At 47.9% G+C, this 19,792-nt stretch overlaps 1 protein-coding gene across 1 annotated transcript; it reads right to left on the reverse strand.

Moving 5' to 3' along the window:
• Positions 1-12,278: 12,278 nt before the first annotated feature.
• Positions 12,279-15,116, reverse strand: LOC109866746 (kelch repeat and BTB domain-containing protein 11-like). The gene has a single exon (XM_031800149.1). The coding sequence runs from the start codon at positions 14,545-14,547 to the stop codon at positions 13,420-13,422; it is 1,128 nt and encodes a 375-aa protein (XP_031656009.1). The 5' UTR covers positions 14,548-15,116; the 3' UTR covers positions 12,279-13,419.
• Between the last annotated feature and the right edge of the window lie 4,676 nt (positions 15,117-19,792).

Below are 19,792 nucleotides of genomic sequence, written 5' to 3' on the forward strand. Positions count from 1 at the left end.
TTTATTACATCAATTCAAACATACTGAAACACCCAACACCATCACTCACAAGCTTACAAGCCTTCAATTAGTATTATTAGCCTATGGCCATTCGTTCGGCAGTACGATTGCCTTGGTCCACATAAACTTCACACAGCATACACTTAACTCACACAGCATGCTCATTCATGAAGACTTTTGATTAGACCCAGCAGCAAGATGAATATAGACCTTAGCGGCAGGATCTTTGTTTTTTTTATATCATCAATTTTTTTTTTTATTGCAGTAAGAAACACCCTAAAAGACAGAGGAAGATAGGGCTTGAAGTTACAGTGCATTAAAACCTGGCCTTGCCCTCAGCAATGGGTGCGGCACGGAAAGGCAGCTACATTTTCAAAGGTGCACTCTTCACTGAACAGGATAAAATAACGACATACTGTAAGGGTGACTTCATGTCTTTGAATGTCATTCCTTTGAAACAGGATCTATTACTATGACAGAGAGGTGAGGTGAGGGGATGATTGATTCTATTGTTAGAGGCTATAGGCTCCCACAGCAAGTAGACATGGCACACCTTAGGGCAGAGACCATCAGCATATGGGCCCACCGAGACTTGGCAGCAAGTCACAGGCCTCACACCATGTGTGTGTGTGTGTGTGTGTGTGTGTGTGTGTGTGTGTGTGTGTGTGTGTGTGTGTGTGTGTGTGTGTGTGTGTGTGTGTGTGTGTGTGTGTGTGTGTGTGTGTGTGTGTGTGTGCGTGCGTGCGTGCATTTTCATTCACTGGCAGACAGACAGACAAGGTCATATTCTCATTTCACAGCGAGTCTTTTCCCCTTGAGTCTTGAGTGAATTACCCTCTTTGTCCCTGCTGGCTGGACTGGGTGACCAGACAAAGCACACATTGGAGCAAAGCCCTGGTCCTGTTGTAAACAGCCTTAGTCCTGGTCCTGTTGTAAACAGCCTTAGTCCTGGTCCTGTTGTAAACAGCCTTAGTCCTGGTCCTGTTGTAAACAGTCTTAGTCCAGGTCCTGTTGTAAACAGCCTTAGCCCTGGTCCTGTTGTAAACAGCCTTAGTCCTGGTCCTGTTGTAAACAGCCTTAGCCCTGGTCCTGTTGTAAACAGCCTTAGCCCTGGTCCTGTTGTAAACAGCCTTAGCCCTGGTCCTGTTGTAAACAGCCTTAGCCCTGGTCCTGTTGTAAACAGCCTTAGCCCTGGTCCTGTTGTAAACAGCCTTAGCCCTGGTCCTGTTGTAAACAGCCTTAGCCCTGGTCCTGTTGTAAACAGCCTTAGCCCTGGTCCTGTTGTGAACAGCCTTAGCCCTGGTCCTGTTGTAAACAGCCTTAGCCCTGGTCCTGTTGTAAACAGCCTTAGCCCTGGTCCTGTTGTAAACAGCCTTAGCCCTGGTCCTGTTGTGAACAGCCTTAGCCCTGGTCCTGTTGTAAACAGCCTTAGCCCTGGTCCTGTTGTAAACAGCCTTAGCCCTGGTCCTGTTGTAAACAGCCTTAGCCCTGGTCCTGTTGTAAACAGCCTTAGCCCTGGCCCTGCTGTAAACAGCCTTAGCCCTGGTCTTGCTGTAAACAGGCTTAGCCCTGGTCCTGTTGTAAACAGCCTTAGCCCTGGTCCTGCTGTAAACAGCTGTAGCCCTGGTCCTGCTGTAAACAGCCTTAGCCCTGGTCCTGTTGTAAACAGCCTTAGCCCTGGTCCTGTTGTAAACAGCCTTAGCCCTGGTCCTGCTGTAAACAGCCTTAGCCCTGGTCTTGCTGTAAACAGGCTTAGCCCTGGTCCTGTTGTAAACAGCTGTAGCCTTGGTCCTGTTGTAAACAGCTGTAGCCTTGGTCCTGTTGTAAACAGCTGTAGCCCTGGTCCTGCTGTAAACAGCCTTAGCCCTGGTCCTGTTGTAAACAGCCTTAGCCCTGATCCTGTTGTAAACAGCTGTAGCCCTGGTCCTGCTGTGAACAGACTTAGCCCTGGTCCTGCTGTAAACAGCTGTATCCCTGGTCCTGCTGTAAACAGCCTTAGCCCTGGTCCTGTTGTAAACAGCCTTAGCCCTGATCCTGTTGTAAACAGCTGTAGCCCTGGTCCTGCTGTAAACAGCCTTAGCCCTGGTCCTGCTGTAAACAGCCTTAGCCCTGGTCCTGTTGTAAACAGCCTTAGCCCTGATCCTGCTGTAAACAGCTGTAGCCCTGGTCCTGCTGTAAACAGCCTTAGCCCTGGTCCTGTTGTAAACAGCCTTAGCCCTGATCCTGCTGTAAACAGCCTTAGCCCTGGTCCTGTTGTAAACAGCCTTAGCCCTGATTCTGTTGTAAACAGCTGTAGCCCTGGTCCTGCTGTAAACAGCTGTAGCCCTGGTCCTGCTGTAAACAGCCTTAGCCCTGGTCCTGTTGTAAACAGCCTTAGCCCTGATCCTGTTGTAAACAGCTGTAGCCCTGGTCCTGCTGTAAACAGCCTTAGCCCTGGTCCTGTTGTAAACAGCCTTAGCCCTGATCCTGCTGTAAACAGCTGTAGCCCTGGTCCTGCTGTAAACAGCCTTAGCCCTGGTCCTGCTGTAAACAGCCTTAGCCCTGGTCCTGTTGTAAACAGCCTTAGCCCTGATCCTGCTGTAAACAGCTGTAGCCCTGGTCCTGCTGTAAACAGCCTTAGCCCTGGTCCTGCTGTAAACAGCCTTAGCCCTGGTCCTGTTGTAAACAGCCTTAGCCCTGGTCCTGCTGTAAACAGCTGTATCCCTGGTCCTGCTGTAAACAGCCTTAGCCCTGGTCCTGCTGTAAACAGCCTTAGCCCTGGTCCTGCTGTAAACAGCCTTAGCCCTGGTCCTGTTGTAAACAGCCTTAGCCCTGGTCCTGCTGTAAACAGCCTTAGCCCTGGTCCTGTTGTAAACAGCCTTATCCCTGGTCCTGCTGTAAACAGCCTTAGCCCTTAGCCCTGGTCCTGTTGTAAACAGCCTTAGCCCTGGTCCTGCTGTAAACAGCCTTAGCCCTGGTCCTGTTGTAAACAGCCTTAGCCCTGGTCCTGTTGTAAACAGCTGTAGCCCTGGTCCTGTTGTAAACAGCTGTAGCCCTGGTCCTGTTGTAAACAGCCTTAGCCCTGGTCCTGTTGTGAACAGCCTTAGCCCTGGTCCTGTTGTAAACAGCTGTAGCCTTGGTCCTGTTGTAAACAGCTGTAGCCCTGGTCCTGCTGTAAACAGCCTTAGCCCTGGTCCTGTTGTAAATAGCCTTAGCCCTGGTCCTGCTGTAAACAGCCTTAGCCCTGGTCCTGCTGTAAACAGCCTTAGCCCTGGTCCTGTTGTAAACAGCCTTAGTCCTGGTCCTGTTGTAAACAGCCTTAGCCCTGGTCCTGCTGTAAACAGCCTTAGCCCTGGTCCTGTTGTAAACAGCCTTAGCCCTGGTCCTGTTGTAAACAGCTGTAGCCCTGGTCCTGTTGTAAACAGCTGTAGCCCTGGTCCTGATGTAAACAGCCTTAGCCCTGGTCCTGTTGTGAACAGCCTTAGCCCTGGTCCTGTTGTAAACAGCCTTAGCCCTGGTCCTGTTGTGAACAGCCTTAGCCCTGGTCCTGTTGTAAACAGCTGTAGCCTTGGTCCTGTTGTAAACAGCTGTAGCCCTAGTCCTGCTTTAAACAGCCTTAGCCCTGGTCCTGTTGTAAACAGCCTTAGCCCTGGTCCTGCTGTAAACAGCCTTAGCCCTGGTCCTGCTGTAAACAGCCTTAGCCCTGGTCCTGTTGTAAACAGCCTTAGCCCTGATCCTGTTGTAAACAGCTGTAGCCCTGGTCCTGCTGTAAACAGCCTTAGCCCTGGTCCTGCTGTAAACAGCCTTAGCCCTGGTCCTGTTGTAAACAGCCTTGCCCTGGTCCTTCTGTAAACAACTGTAGCCCTGGTCCTGCTGTAAACAGCCTTAGCCCTGGTCCTGCTGTAAACAGCCTTAGCCCTGGTCCTGTTGTAAACAGCCTTAGCCCTGATCCTGCTGTAAACAGCTGTAGCCTTGGTCCTGCTGTAAACAGCCTTAGCCCTGGTCCTGCTGTAAACAGCCTTAGCCCTGATCCTGTTGTAAACAGCCTTAGCCCTGGTCCTGTTGTAAACAGCCTTAGCCCTGGTCCTGCTGTAAACAGCCTTAGCCCTGGTCCTGTTGTAAACAGCCTTAGCCCTGGTCCTGCTATAAACAGCCTTAGCCCTGGTCCTGTTGTAAACAGCCTTAGCCCTGGTCCTGTTGTAAACAGCTGTAGCCCTGGTCCTGTTGTAAACAGCTGTAGCCCTGGTCCTGATGTAAACAGCCTTAGCCCTGGTCCTGTTGTGAACAGCCTTAGCCCTGGTCCTGTTGTAAACAGCCTTAGCCCTGGTCCTGTTGTAAACAGCCTTAGCCCTGGTCCTGTTGTGAACAGCCTTAGCCCTGGTCCTGTTGTAAACAGCTGTAGCCTTGGTCCTGTTGTAAACAGCTGTAGCCCTGGTCCTGCTGTAAACAGCCTTAGCCCTGGTCCTGTTGTAAACAGCCTTAGCCCTGGTCCTGCTGTAAACAGCCTTAGCCCTGGTCCTGCTGTAAACAGCCTTAGCCCTGGTCCTGTTGTAAACAGCCTTAGTCCTGGTCCTGTTGTAAACAGCCTTAGCCCTGGTCCTGCTGTAAACAGCCTTAGCCCTGGTCCTGTTGTAAACAGCCCTAGCCCTGGTCCTGTTGTAAACAGCTGTAGCCCTGGTCCTGTTGTAAACAGCTGTAGCCCTGGTCCTGATGTAAACAGCCTTAGCCCTGGTCCTGTTGTGAACAGCCTTAGCCCTGGTCCTGTTGTAAACAGCTGTAGCCCTGGTCCTGTTGTAAACAGCTGTAGCCCTGGTCCTGATGTAAACAGCCTTAGCCCTGGTCCTGCTTTAAACAGCCTTAGCCCTGGTCCTGTTGTAAACAGCTGTAGCCCTGGTCCTGCTGTAAACAGCCTTAGCCCTGGTCCTAATGTAAACAGCCTTAGCCCTGGTCCTGCTGTAAACAGCCTTAGCCCTGGTCCTGCTGTAAACAGCCTTAGCCCTGGTCCTGTTGTAAACAGCCTTAGTCCTGGTCCTGTTGTAAACAGCCTTAGCCCTGGTCCTGCTGTAAACCTGGTCCTGTTGTAAACAGCCTTAGCCCTGGTCCTGTTGTAAACAGCTGTAGCCCTGGTCCTGTTGTAAACAGCTGTAGCCCTGGTCCTGATGTAAACAGCCTTAGCCCTGGTCCTGTTGTGAACAGCCTTAGCCCTGGTCCTGTTGTAAACAGCCTTAGCCCTGGTCCTGTTGTGAACAGCCTTAGCCCTGGTCCTGTTGTAAACAGCTGTAGCCTTGGTCCTGTTGTAAACAGCTGTAGCCCTGGTCCTGCTGTAAACAGCCTTAGCCCTGGTCCTGTTGTAAACAGCCTTAGCCCTGGTCCTGCTGTAAACAGCCTTAGCCCTGGTCCTGCTGTAAACAGCCTTAGCCCTGGTCCTGCTGTAAACAGCCTTAGCCCTGGTCCTGTTGTAAACAGCTTTAGCCCTGGTCCTGTTGTAAACAGCTGTAGCCTTGGTCCTGTTGTAAACAGCTGTAGCCCTGGTCCTGCTGTAAACAGCCTTAGCCCTGGTCCTGTTGTAAACAGCCTTAGCCCTGGTCCTGATGTAAACATCCTTAGCCCTGGTCCTGCTGTAAACAGCCTTAGCCCTGGTCCTGTTGTAAACAGCCATAGCCCTGGTCCTGCTGTAAACAGCTGTATCCCTGGTCCTGCTGTAAACAGCCTTAGCCCTGGTCCTGCTGTAAACAGCCTTAGCCCTGGTCCTGCTGTAAACAGCCTTAGCCCTGGTCCTGTTGTAAACAGCCTTAGCCCTGATCCTGTTGTAAACAACCTTAGCCCTGGTCCTGTTGTAAACAGCCTTAGCCCTGGTCCTGCTGTAAACAGCCTTAGCCCTGGTCCTGTTGTAAACAGCCTTAGCCCTGGTCCTGCTGTAAACAGCCTTAGCCCTGGTCCTGTTGTAAACAGCCTTAGCCCTGGTCCTGTTGTAAACAGCCGTAGCCCTGGTCCTGTTGTAAACAGCTGTAGCCCTGGTCCTGTTGTAAACAGCTGTAGCCCTGGTCCTGATGTAAACAGCCTTAGCCCTGGTCCTGTTGTGAACAGCCTTAGCCCTGGTCCTGTTGTAAACAGCCTTAGCCCTGGTCCTGTTGTGAACAGCCTTAGCCCTGGTCCTGTTGTAAACAGCTGTAGCCTTGGTCCTGTTATAAACAGCTGTAGCCCTGGTCCTGCTGTAAACAGCCTTAGCCCTGGTCCTGTTGTAAACAGCCTTAGCCCTGGTCCTGCTGTAAACAGCCTTAGCCCTGGTCCTGCTGTAAACAGCCTTAGCCCTGGTCCTGTTGTAAACAGCCTTAGTCCTGGTCCTGTTGTAAACAGCCTTAGCCCTGGTCCTGCTGTAAACAGCCTTAGCCCTGGTCCTGTTGTAAACAGCCTTAGCCCTGGTCCTGTTGTAAACAGCTGTAGCCCTGGTCCTGTTGTAAACAGCTGTAGCCCTGGTCCTGATGTAAACAGCCTTAGCCCTGGTCCTGTTGTGAACAGCCTTAGCCCTGGTCCTGTTGTAAACAGCCTTAGCCCTGGTCCTGTTGTGAACAGCCTTAGCCCTGGTCCTGTTGTAAACAGCTGTAGCCTTGGTCCTGTTGTAAACAGCTGTAGCCCTGGTCCTGCTGTAAACAGCCTTAGCCCTGGTCCTGTTGTAAACAGCCTTAGCCCTGGTCCTGCTGTAAACAGCCTTAGCCCTGGTCCTGCTGTAAACAGCCTTAGCCCTGGTCCTGTTGTAAACAGCCTTAGTCCTGGTCCTGTTGTAAACAGCCTTAGCCCTGGTCCTGCTGTAAAAAGCCTTAGCCCTGGTCCTGTTGTAAACAGCTGTAGCCCTGGTCCTGTTGTAAACAGCTGTAGCCCTGGTCCTGCTGTAAAAGCCTTAGCCCTGGTCCTGTTGTAAACAGCCTTAGCCCTGGTCCTGCTGTAAACAGCCTTAGCCCTGGTCCTGCTGTAAACAGCCTTAGCCCTGGTCCTGTTGTAAACAGCCTTAGCCCTGGTCCTGCTGTAAACAGCCTTAGCCCTTAGCCCTAGTCCTGTTGTAAACAGCTGTAGCCCTGGTCCTGCTGTAAACAGCCTTAGCTCTGGTCCTGCTGTAAACGGCCTTAGCCCTGGTCCTGTTGTAAACAGCCTTAGCCCTGGTCCTGCTGTAAACAGCCTTAGCCCTGGTCCTGCTGTAAACAGCCTTAGCCCTGGTCCTGTTGTAAACAGCCTTAGTCCTGGTCCTGTTGTAAACAGCCTTAGCCCTGGTCCTGTTGTAAACAGCCTTAGCCCTGGTCCTGCTGTAAACAGCCTTAGCCCTGGTCCTGTTGTAAACAGCCTTAGTCCTGGTCCTGTTGTAAACAGCCTTAGCCCTGGTCCTGCTGTAAAAAGCCTTAGCCCTGGTCCTGTTGTAAACAGCTGTAGCCCTGGTCCTGTTGTAAACAGCTGTAGCCCTGGTCCTGCTGTAAACAGCCTTAGCCCTGGTCCTGTTGTAAACAGACTTAGCCCTGGTCCTGCTGTAAACAGCCTTAGCCCTGGTCCTGCTGTAAACAGCCTTAGCCCTGGTCCTGTTGTAAACAGCCTTAGCCCTGGTCCTGCTGTAAACAGCCTTAGCCCTTAGCCCTAGTCCTGCTGTAAACAGCTGTAGCCCTGGTCCTGTTGTAAACAGCCTTAGCCCTGGTCCTGCTGTAAACGGCCTTAGCCCTGGTCCTGCTGTAAACAGCCTTAGCCCTTAGCCCTAGTCCTGTTGTAAACAGCTGTAGCCCTGGTCCTGTTGTAAACAGCCTTAGCCCTGGTCCTGCTGTAAACGGCCTTAGCCCTGGTCCTGCTGTAAACAGCCTTAGCCCTTAGCCCTAGTCCTGTTGTAAACAGCTGTAGCCCTGGTCCTGCTGTAAACAGCCTTAGCTCTGGTCCTGCTGTAAACGGCCTTAGCCCTGGTCCTGTTGTAAACAGCCTTAGCCCTGGTCCTGCTGTAAACAGCCTTAGCCCTGGTCCTGCTGTAAACAGCCTTAGCCCTGGTCCTGTTGTAAACAGCCTTAGTCCTGGTCCTGTTGTAAACAGCCTTAGCCCTGGTCCTGTTGTAAACAGCCTTAGCCCTGGTCCTGCTGTAAACAGCCTTAGCCCTGGTCCTGTTGTAAACAGCCTTAGTCCTGGTCCTGTTGTAAACAGCCTTAGCCCTGGTCCTGCTGTAAAAAGCCTTAGCCCTGGTCCTGTTGTAAACAGCTGTAGCCCTGGTCCTGTTGTAAACAGCTGTAGCCCTGGTCCTGCTGTAAACAGCCTTAGCCCTGGTCCTGTTGTAAACAGACTTAGCCCTGGTCCTGCTGTAAACAGCCTTAGCCCTGGTCCTGCTGTAAACAGCCTTAGCCCTGGTCCTGTTGTAAACAGCCTTAGCCCTGGTCCTGCTGTAAACAGCCTTAGCCCTTAGCCCTAGTCCTGTTGTAAACAGCTGTAGCCCTGGTCCTGTTGTAAACAGCCTTAGCCCTGGTCCTGCTGTAAACGGCCTTAGCCCTGGTCCTGTTGTAAACAGTCTTCGCCCTCGTCCTGTTGTAAACAGCCTTAGCCCTGGTCCTGTTGTAAACAGCCTTAGCCCTGGTCCTGTTGTAAACAGCCTTAGTCCTGGTCCTGTTGTAAACAGCCTTAGCCCTGGTCCTGCTGTAAACAGCCTTAGCCCTGGTCCTGTTGTAAACAGCTGTAGCCCTGGTCCTGTTGTAAACAGCTGTAGCCCTGGTCCTGCTGTAAACAGCCTTAGCCCTGGTCCTGTTGTAAACAGCCTTAGCCCTGGTCCTGCTGAAAACAGCCTTAGCCCTAGTCCTGTTGTAAACAGCCTTAGCCCTGGTCCTGTTGTAAACAGTCTTAGCCCTGGTCCTGTTGTAAACAGCCTTAGCCCTGGTCCTGCTGTAAACAGCCTTAGCCCTTAGCCCTGGTCCTGTTGTAAACAGCCTTAGCCCTGGTCCTGTTGTGAACAGACTTAGCCCTGGTCATGTTGTAAACAGCCTTAGCCCTGGTCCTGTTGTAAACAGCCTTAGCCCTGGTCCTGCTGTAAACAGCCTTAGCCCTGGTCCTGTTGTAAACAGCCTTAGCCCTGGTCCTGTTGTAAACAGCCTTAGCCTTGGTCCTGCTGTAAACAGCCTTAGCCCTGGTCCTGCTGTAAACGGCCTTAGCCCTGGTCCTGTTGTAAACAGCCTTAGCCCTGGTCCTGTTGTAAACAGCTGTAGCCCTGGTCCTGCTGTAAACAGCCTTAGCCCTTAGCCCTAGTCCTGTTGTAAACAGCCTTAGCCCTGGTCCTGTTGTAAACAGCCTTAGCCCTGGTCCTGTTGTAAACAGCCTTAGCCCTGGTCCTGTTGTAAACAGCCGTAGCCCTGGTCCTGTTGTAAACAGCTGTAGCCCTGGTCCTGTTGTAAACAGCTGTAGCCATGGTCCTGTTGTAAACAGCCTTAGCCATGGTCCTGTTGTAAACAGCCTTAGCCCTGGTCATGCTGTAAACAGCTGTAGCCCTGGTCCTGCTGTAAACAGCCTTAGCCCTGGTCCTGCTGTAAACAGCCTTAGCCCTGGTCCTGTTGTAAACAGCCTTAGCCCTGGCCCTGCTGTAAACAGCTGTAGCCCAGGTCCTGTTGTAAACAGCCTTAGCCCTGGTCTTGCTGTAAACAGCTGTAGCCCTGGTCCTGTTGTAAACAGCCTCAGCCCTGGTCCTGTTGTAAACAGCCTTAGCCCTGGTCCTGTTGTAAACAGCCTTAGACCTGGTCCTGTTGTAAACAGCCTTAGCCCTGGTCCTGTTGTAAACAGCCTTAGCCCTGGTCCTGCTGTAAACAGCCTTAGCCCTGGTCCTGTTGTAAACAGCCTTAGCCCTGGTCCTGTTGTAAACAGCCGTAGCCCTGGTCCTGTTGTAAACAGCTGTAGCCCTGGTCCTGTTGTAAACAGCTGTAGCCCTGGTCCTGATGTAAACAGCCTTAGCCCTGGTCCTGTTGTGAACAGCCTTAGCCCTGGTCCTGTTGTAAACAGCCTTAGCCCTGGTCCTGTTGTGAACAGCCTTAGCCCTGGTCCTGTTGTAAACAGCTGTAGCCTTGGTCCTGTTATAAACAGCTGTAGCCCTGGTCCTGCTGTAAACAGCCTTAGCCCTGGTCCTGTTGTAAACAGCCTTAGCCCTGGTCCTGCTGTAAACAGCCTTAGCCCTGGTCCTGCTGTAAACAGCCTTAGCCCTGGCCCTGTTGTAAACAGCCTTAGTCCTGGTCCTGTTGTAAACAGCCTTAGCCCTGGTCCTGCTGTAAACAGCCTTAGCCCTGGTCCTGTTGTAAACAGCCTTAGCCCTGGTCCTGTTGTAAACAGCTGTAGCCCTGGTCCTGATGTAAACAGCCTTAGCCCTGGTCCTGTTGTGAACAGCCTTAGCCCTGGTCCTGTTGTAAACAGCCTTAGCCCTGGTCCTGTTGTGAACAGCCTTAGCCCTGGTCCTGTTGTAAACAGCTGTAGCCTTGGTCCTGTTGTAAACAGCTGTAGCCCTGGTCCTGCTGTAAACAGCCTTAGCCCTGGTCCTGTTGTAAACAGCCTTAGCCCTGGTCCTGCTGTAAACAGCCTTAGCCCTGGTCCTGCTGTAAACAGCCTTAGCCCTGGTCCTGTTGTAAACAGCCTTAGTCCTGGTCCTGTTGTAAACAGCCTTAGCCCTGGTCCTGCTGTAAAAAGCCTTAGCCCTGGTCCTGTTGTAAACAGCTGTAGCCCTGGTCCTGTTGTAAACAGCTGTAGCCCTGGTCCTGCTGTAAAAGCCTTAGCCCTGGTCCTGTTGTAAACAGCCTTAGCCCTGGTCCTGCTGTAAACAGCCTTAGCCCTGGTCCTGCTGTAAACAGCCTTAGCCCTGGTCCTGTTGTAAACAGCCTTAGCCCTGGTCCTGCTGTAAACAGCCTTAGCCCTTAGCCCTAGTCCTGTTGTAAACAGCTGTAGCCCTGGTCCTGCTGTAAACAGCCTTAGCCCTGGTCCTGCTGTAAACGGCCTTAGCCCTGGTCCTGTTGTAAACAGCCTTAGCCCTGGTCCTGCTGTAAACAGCCTTAGCCCTTAGCCCTGGTCCTGTTGTAAACAGCTGTAGCCCTGGTCCTGCTGTAAACAGCCTTAGCCCTGGTCCTGCTGTAAACGGCCTTAGCCCTGGTCCTGTTGTAAACAGTCTTCGCCCTCGTCCTGTTGTAAACAGCCTTAGCCCTGGTCCTGTTGTAAACAGCCTTAGCCCTGGTCCTGTTGTAAACAGCCTTAGTCCTGGTCCTGTTGTAAACAGCCTTAGCCCTGGTCCTGCTGTAAACAGCCTTAGCCCTGGTCCTGTTGTAAACAGCTGTAGCCCTGGTCCTGTTGTAAACAGCTGTAGCCCTGGTCCTGCTGTAAACAGCCTTAGCCCTGGTCCTGTTGTAAACAGCCTTAGCCCTGGTCCTGCTGAAAACAGCCTTAGCCCTAGTCCTGTTGTAAACAGCCTTAGCCCTGGTCCTGTTGTAAACAGTCTTAGCCCTGGTCCTGTTGTAAACAGCCTTAGCCCTGGTCCTGCTGTAAACAGCCTTAGCCCTTAGCCCTGGTCCTGTTGTAAACAGCCTTAGCCCTGGTCCTGTTGTGAACAGACTTAGCCCTGGTCATGTTGTAAACAGCCTTAGCCCTGGTCCTGTTGTAAACAGCCTTAGCCCTGGTCCTGCTGTAAACAGCCTTAGCCCTGGTCCTGTTGTAAACAGCCTTAGCCCTGGTCCTGTTGTAAACAGCCTTAGCCCTGGTCCTGTTGTAAACAGCTGTAGCCCTGGTCCTGCTGTAAACAGCCTTAGCCCTGGTCCTGCTGTAAACAGCCTTAGCCCTGGTCCTGCTGTAAACAGCCTTAGCCCTGGTCCTGCTGTAAACGGCCTTAGCCCTGGTCCTGTTGTAAACAGCCTTAGCCCTGGTCCTGTTGTAAACAGCTGTAGCCCTGGTCCTGCTGTAAACAGCCTTAGCCCTTAGCCCTAGTCCTGTTGTAAACAGCCTTAGCCCTGGTCCTGTTGTAAACAGCCTTAGCCCTGGTCCTGTTGTAAACAGCCTTAGCCCTGGTCCTGTTGTAAACAGCCTTAGCCCTGGTCCTGTTGTAAACAGCCTTAGCCCTGGCCCTGCTGTAAACAGCTGTAGCCCAGGTCCTGTTGTAAACAGCCTTAGCCCTGGTCTTGCTGTAAACAGCTGTAGCCCTGGTCCTGTTGTAAACAGCCTCAGCCCTGGTCCTGTTGTAAACAGCCTTAGCCCTGGTCCTGTTGTAAACAGCCTTAGACCTGGTCCTGTTGTAAACAGCCTTAGCCCTGGTCCTGCTGTAAACAGCCTTAGCCCTGGTCCTGTTGTAAACAGCCTTAGCCCTGGTCCTGCTGTAGACAGCCTTAGCCCTGGTCCTGTTGTAAAGCCCTCTCCAGGCGCTCTATAAGGAAGGTTAATTAAGGTTAAATAAATAAAAGGAAGCTGTGCAGCAACAGCAACTATCCCAACTGTGAATTTCACAACATGCTGTCGAGTTTCACAAACTGCTGTCCATTGATGTATTGATAAATAAACTATTGCACAACTGCCGCGGACAAGGGTGAATATTTAAAAAAGTACTCTAAGGTGTCAAAAAACATGAATCTCACAAATTTCTTTCGTGCCTAACTCAGCACATTTTGGAGAGTTGGCGTTATGGGTCAATATGCCCAGCTCTAAAATGAGACTGTCCGCCTGTGGTCAGGGCATCAGGGCTGATAGTGTTTGGAAGACAAGTCCACCTAAAGATGCCATACTTACAGTAATGTGAAAAATTAATGTCATTATCCAGGCCACAGACTAATAGACAATATAGCCACTCAAACCAGACTTTCCTTAGACATTCAAATCGGTTTCTTGATGCTGCTAATCCTTTACCATACGATGGGATGTTCTATCATTCCCTGTAATAAAGTCATAGTAGCTAGGTTATATTATATCAACAGGGATCCCTGTTATCTCCCATTGTGTATATCTCCCCTGCCTTTGGCAAAAGCTGCTTTGCAACACGTTTTATTCCTACTCTAAGAAAGAACACGGCAATGTTTCCACTTAGTAATAACAGGTAATACTCTCAGAGAGGAAAACTATTTGAATCATGCAATAGTTATATTGACATTGAATTATAAACACTTGGGAATAAATATTGCTTTGGCAGTGCTGTTGATGAAAAAGTTCTGCCTATTGACACCACCTAGGTCTATACAGTAGGCTACATTGTTTCTGTAGAGCTGTTGAAGTGTATAGCCATAGAGGCAAGATAAGAGAAGCCTATCACAATATTACTGTCCTCTGGTAGGAATTACAAATACTGTTCATGAAAATGGACAAATGATTTCATTTATCATTCTTATCACAGTCTTTTATCAAACACAACATATTTTGTCCTCAAATGACATTTCTGAGGCCGCTTTAGTGAGTCTCCAAAAATAGGTAAATATTGTTCATTATTCTGTCTCAGGCTGTCTTGGGCAGAGCCAGGACAAATGGAACAAGGGCGCCTTTAGCCTCTACAGGTGCTTTGAGTGCTTCTGCCTCAGGCAAAAACTGTTCATTCTCCTCTTCCACAACAAACTGCAATGTTTGGGACTTGTTCACACAGTAAATAGTGTTGCCAATGACAGCACAGCGAAAGGGCAAGGGGTTGGTCTGCTCCAGGGACGCACTGTCATGCCATATTTTCACCACAGTGTTGTATTTGAACACGTTGACGCCATAGTCACGGTTGACGTCAAACCTGTAGATGAAGTTTTTGAACGCCACCATGTCGGTGGATTTCTTCCTGCTGTTGTTGAACGGGCATTCCTCCCAGTCAGCTCTTCTACTGTCATATCTTAGCAGACGATAAAAGAGAGAGCCTCCGGATACGAACAGCTCTCCATTACAGGTCGTTGCCTCGTGCGCAACAGCGAACGCCCCTTTTGGTAGCGGCGCCACAGGGCTCCATCTGTCAGTGCGAGGGTCGTATTTCTCCACCGTGAAGAGACACTCCCCTCCGATTGCAAACAGGTACCCGTCCATGGACACCAGTTTGAGCTGAGACCGACCCTGGGTCAGCGGTCGTATTTCGCTCCAGCTGTCAGTGAGAGGGTTGTAGCAGAACACCTTGTCCGAGACCTTGCCTTTGTCGCCCTGCACTTTGATTCCACCTGCTACGAATAGATAATTGTACATGGTGCATATCCCAGAGCCCTTTGTGTTGATTTCATCCGGCATCTTCGTCAGCACTTTCCAGTCCTTTGTCTCCTCGTTGTAATAGTATATCACATGGTTCTCCTCCAGGGACACCATCGATAGAGGGCTCTGGGGGCGACTGTTCTCACGGCTTGGAGGTCTGCTCCCGGTGCGGTCATACACCTCGTTGATTTCAGCCACCACCAACGCCCTCTTTCCCTCCATTCTCATAGTGAGAATCAGCTCTCTCTCCCCTCCCGTCAAACGCCCATAGACAGCAGGATCACGCAGTATTTCCAAGAAATTGTCACTCATGTGCTTGTAGGCTTTCTGCTTCAATTCACCGATACATTGCCTTTTGGCTATTGTCAAAATCTCATAGCAGTTCTCCGCGGTAATCTGCTCCGACATTTTATCGACAGCAGCTTGAACTGCGAAAAGAATTTATAACACTTTAGCCCGGGTGACGACCTCTACAATATTAACCTTACTAACCTGCATTCGGTACGAGTAAATGTAATCCACCAATATTGTCAAAGTCTTAAAACTCACCCCCTTTAATTGGCATACGTCTCGGAACTGCCGCGCCTTGAAATAGTCACTTTTCTCAGCCAAAACGGCTTTATGCGCTTCAGGTTTCTTTCCAGACACTTCAATCACTAAATCAGACTTATCTCCAGAAACACAGACGCCGTTCCCACATCCCCATCCTTCCTGCCTGGACTGCGGTGCTTGGTTTCCCTGTGTAGCTTCTGGGTCGCTCTCTCCCCGCACAGCCGTCTGTCCCGCACTGCCTGTCTGTCCGCGCTGATACAAAAGGTGACAGGCGCAGACCTCCCCTCCCTCTGCCCCGCCTGGGAACTCGCTTTATGAATCTAACACTGACCTTTCACAGCTTCACAGCTGATTTAACACACGAGAGATGCGCTCCGTGTTTTCGTGTCGTCATCCAGTTAGAAGAGGGAAAGCCCAAACTGTGCGCCAAGTTCACCTGCGCGCGGCAGTTCTCCTCCACCGCATCGGGCTCTATTGAACAGTGCTGCTCTTTGTTGAGATGTGGGGTTGGGGGGGTTCTCATTCATGGCTGACCCATGCATTCGATCTTCATTTGCATTTACTGAGCCATTCCTTGGTGGGCTACCATTATAACATCTAAGACCCATGACAGCATTATCCATTTCAACAAGTGGGCTCCCGAGTGGCGCAGCGGTTTTACAGTCCCTGGTTCGAATCCAGACTGAATCCGGCCGTGATTGGGAGTCTCATAGGGCAGCGCACAATTGGCCCAACGTCGTCCGGGTTTGGCAGGGGTAGGCCGTCATTGTAAATAAGAATGTGTTCTTAACTGACTTGCCTAGTGAAATAAAAAGTGGTCCATTAGTCTACGTAATACATTGTGCCCAAAATTGTTATTCTCTCTGGATCTTTCATCTAGGGGATATTTCCAATGGAGTCCTGGGTCAGCAAAGCCATTTTGTCTACTTGCCCTTTCTCGTGACAGACAGGGGAGGTGTCAGCATCAGCACTGATTTGGCGCTAATCTTCCACCTCTGGGAATAGCAGGACGCACTGCGCACTCTCATTCATTATCGCAACGCACGGGTTTGGGATATATTCATTTTTGTTAATGTTTTAGATAAATCAGACATGTCCAATATTCCAATTTGCTGCAATATATTGATGTAATATAAATTAAGAGATTTTATTGTAATCGCCCCTGAAATATCCCTTTTTAATCCTTCAATCCCTTGGGCTACAGCAAGCAATAATAAGATCTCATTGTATTGTTGTATCTGCTCTCTCCTCGGGTCTGTTATTCCCCCTTTTCATTTGATCAGAGGGAAATAGAATTTAAATTAATTTCCCATGCAGGGACAGAGCCAGAGAATTACGACATGCAAGGAACTGGGGATCAACGACGACAAAATCCTATTGTTTCCTTTGTCCATCTTCATTTCAGGGTTCAACAGGTGCTGGTGCCATCATCTGTGGAGAGGTGTGGGAATTAGAAGCAACAGCATCGAGATATACTAATTTCACTCTTCTAAACACAATTCTAGTTAATTGTTTCTTATGGCTATGCAGCTAAGAGTGACACAACGAAAAATATTTGAGACTGTGCAGGGCTTGCCAAAGGCAAGGTTGATAGGAATCCAGGAAGCTCACAGGGGCGCTCCAGTGATATAAATCCCATGTGTGGATGTGGCTGCATTCACCACTGTATTCTGACTTTTTTTAAAATTATGAATATATCTATATTGATAAATGATCTTTTTGAGATATAAAATGTAATATGGCCCATATCAGAGGATTTGTGTTGATTGTGTAATGACTTATTTGGTGTAATGCTTTTGTGCGCCAATCTGTTCTGAGTGAAGCCTAATTTGAAACATGGAAGCACCTCAATAAATAACTAATCACATTTTCATACTAATTGTAACTAACTAAATAACAAATGCATTAACTACAACATCACAGTAACAAAAATGCAAAGTCAATACTTACATGCTGACCAGACCGGACGCGTCGCAAAATAAATGTAGAAATCCACGTTATTGCCAATGAGCATCTGGACGCCAAGGGCTTGAATAGAACTCCTTTCTATTTCTGACACAGATCACGCTGAAAGTCCTGCCTTTCCCATCTCCTCATTGGTTTATAGAAGCAGGTACCCACATGCCATCTCCTCATTGGTTATACCCACATGGGTGATTGAAAGACGAACTTTGTTGCTGGATGTCTTGGTAATGCAATGAAAGTTTAGATGCGATCACCATATAAGTTCAAAGATGAAAAAACCTGGAAGGAGGACAGATGATTAGAAACGATTCGGTTGGCCGTTTTATGTGTGGATTAATTGTCGGAGTAGAGGTCCTTGTGCATTTCAGGTAAAATAACAACTCAATGTTTATATCCCAGGACAAATTAGCTAGCAACAGCAAGCTAGCTAAATAGGACAAATTAACGTTAGCTAGCAAGTGCAAGCTAGCTAGCTAAATTGCCATGCATGTTTAATGCTTTTCGACCTGTCCCCAAGTTAATGTCATTGGTTCAGAGTTTGTTTTGATATTTTAACCTGCGTATCTTGATCGCGTTTGGTGTGGGGGGGTGGGGCAAAATAAATGTATGCACGATAGGGGATGATGGCGCAAGCGCGCAGCCGGTTTGGGTTCCGTGTTAGGCTACTACACTCCCCAGCTGCAAAATGTGATGTGTCTATGCAGTCTGGTTATTTTTCCGTTGCATCACCGTTATAAGGGCTTTACCGATGGCAAGGCCGCTTGAAGAAAGAGCCATTCTAACGCTTCCATCACACCGACAGTTTCGGACAGCATCATCTGGATATGTATGCAACAAAAGTTCAACATTCACCTTCTGCTACCATTTCTGTCAAGCCGTCTACGCGTACAGTCCAACAGATACACCACACCGAACGCACTGCAACTGCCACTGCACAGCAATGCAATGGCCAGGTGTTGGGAAAGTTATCAGTAAATGACTGAACAAATCATTTTAAATGGAACTGTAACTAAGTAAAACTTATACTCTGTTTTATTATATCTGATTAACAATATGAGTTCATAAGAAGGGATTGTGAGACACGGACAAGGAGTAATTAAAGTTAATGAACACCATTCCAACTAGGAAGAAACGAATGGGTTGTGGACTGTGTAAACACATAAGGTCGTTAGCCTATGGTTGAACCTACGGAACTGAGCTCTGGGTTTTTTAGATAAGACCGTGAGTGCATTCCTAGGTTTTCTGTTAATTAGAACTGTCAGCTCAGTGGTGATCGATAATGTTGAGGGGTCAAAAGTTACCTGGGAGTGTGTTAGTAAGTTAGAATGAACTTTTCACCTCACTTTGTCCCGGTTGAGAGGAGGGGATTCTGTTAAAACAATGAAATGACGTCATGATCTGTATATAAACTGTTGCTCGTGGTTAAGTGGGAGCGCGCTCCGAGAATAAATTCTGTTACCTATTATTGAAAGACTGGTCTCCATCTATTTTATGCAAACAAGAATCTTACAAATTCTCATAAAATAGATTAATTTAAGGGTTTTCAATTAATGAAAACACATTGGCATCATTAAATTACAGTAACACCAGGTCTCAGTTGTAAATGCGAACTTGTTCTCAACTGGCCTACTTGGTTAAATAAAGGTGAAATAAAATTAAAATGTTGCAAGGCAAACGCAGCATTTCTTTGGAAATTAATGTAATTCTGGTGTACCAAAATGCAAAAATACTGTTGGTGTGATCGAAGTGTTACCTCTAAAAAGTGGACTGTCAGTTTCGGATTTAGATTTGATTTGTCCCCCTTCAACCTTAATTCCTAGCAACAGAACTTTGAATCCTTTCCAAACCAAATTTGAGAAAAGATGGAAAAAATAATAATGCTATTGATTGAAAATGTACCTTGCTCCTAACTCATTTTGTAGATGATGTCATTTAATGTCGGGACAGAAGGTGAGTTGTACACTAAATATCTCTGCAAAGAAGGCTAAATATGACTAACTTGTTCTATGAATGTAAATCTGTGATATGTTTTTGGAAAAACCTTGCAGAATACTTATTTACCTGTTTGAACACTATGTTTTTGACATGAAGGATATAATATGTTACTATTGCAATGATATCAAGAACATTGAAATTATTGTGATTTGAAAAAAATATTTTTGTCGAATACTTTATACACAAACCATAATTCCAGATTTCTATACCAAAATTACCAATATTTTTGATTGAATTTAGTAATCTTGTTAAGACATTGTCCCTAGTGAATAACAATAAGAATAACATCTTCCTGAATCATAATTATATTTTTTCTGAGTGAATAGAATTGCACTAGAATTGTTATATTTTTAAAATTCTCTTTTACAATATTGTTATATTTTTTTAAATTATATTGTTTTTATATAATTTTTGTTTTTAATGTTATATATATATATAACATCAAAAACAAAAATTATGTATATATATTGTATGTATTTAGTATTTTCTTGTTTATACCTGTGTTTTATTTTGTTAGACATGTTTGAGGTAGAAATCTAAGATGTTGATAATTTTGCATTATGACGTTTTTTTTATGAAGAAAAAAGAACAAAAATTATATTCACTAAAGCCTCCTCCTTTTATTTGATTGATTTATTTCACCTTTATTTAACCAGGTAAGCTAGTTGAGAACAAGTTCTCATTTACAACTGCGAACTGGCCAAGATAAAGCATAGCAGTGTGAACAGACAGCAACACAGAGTTACTCATGGAGTAAACAATAAACAAGTCAATAACACAGTAGACATTTTTTTAAAAGAGTCTATATACATTGTGTGCAAAAGGCATGAGGAGGTAGGCGAATACAGTGCCTTGCGAAAGTATTCGGCCCCCTTGAACTTTGCGACCTTTTGCCACATTTCAGGCTTCAAACATAAAGATATAAAACTGTATTTTTTTGTGAAGAATCAACAACAAGTGGGACACAATCATGAAGTGGAACAACATTTATTGGATATTTCAAACCTTTTTAACAAATCAAAAACTGAAAAATTGGGCGTGCAAAATTATTCAGCCCCCTTAAGTTAATACTTTGTAGCGCCACCTTTTGCTGCGATTACAGCTGTAAGTCACTTGGGGTATGTCTCTATCAGTTTTGCAC

This window comes from Oncorhynchus kisutch, linkage group LG21 (genome assembly GCF_002021735.2).
Source record: "Oncorhynchus kisutch isolate 150728-3 linkage group LG21, Okis_V2, whole genome shotgun sequence".
NCBI classification, from domain to species: Eukaryota; Metazoa; Chordata; class Actinopteri; order Salmoniformes; family Salmonidae; genus Oncorhynchus; species Oncorhynchus kisutch.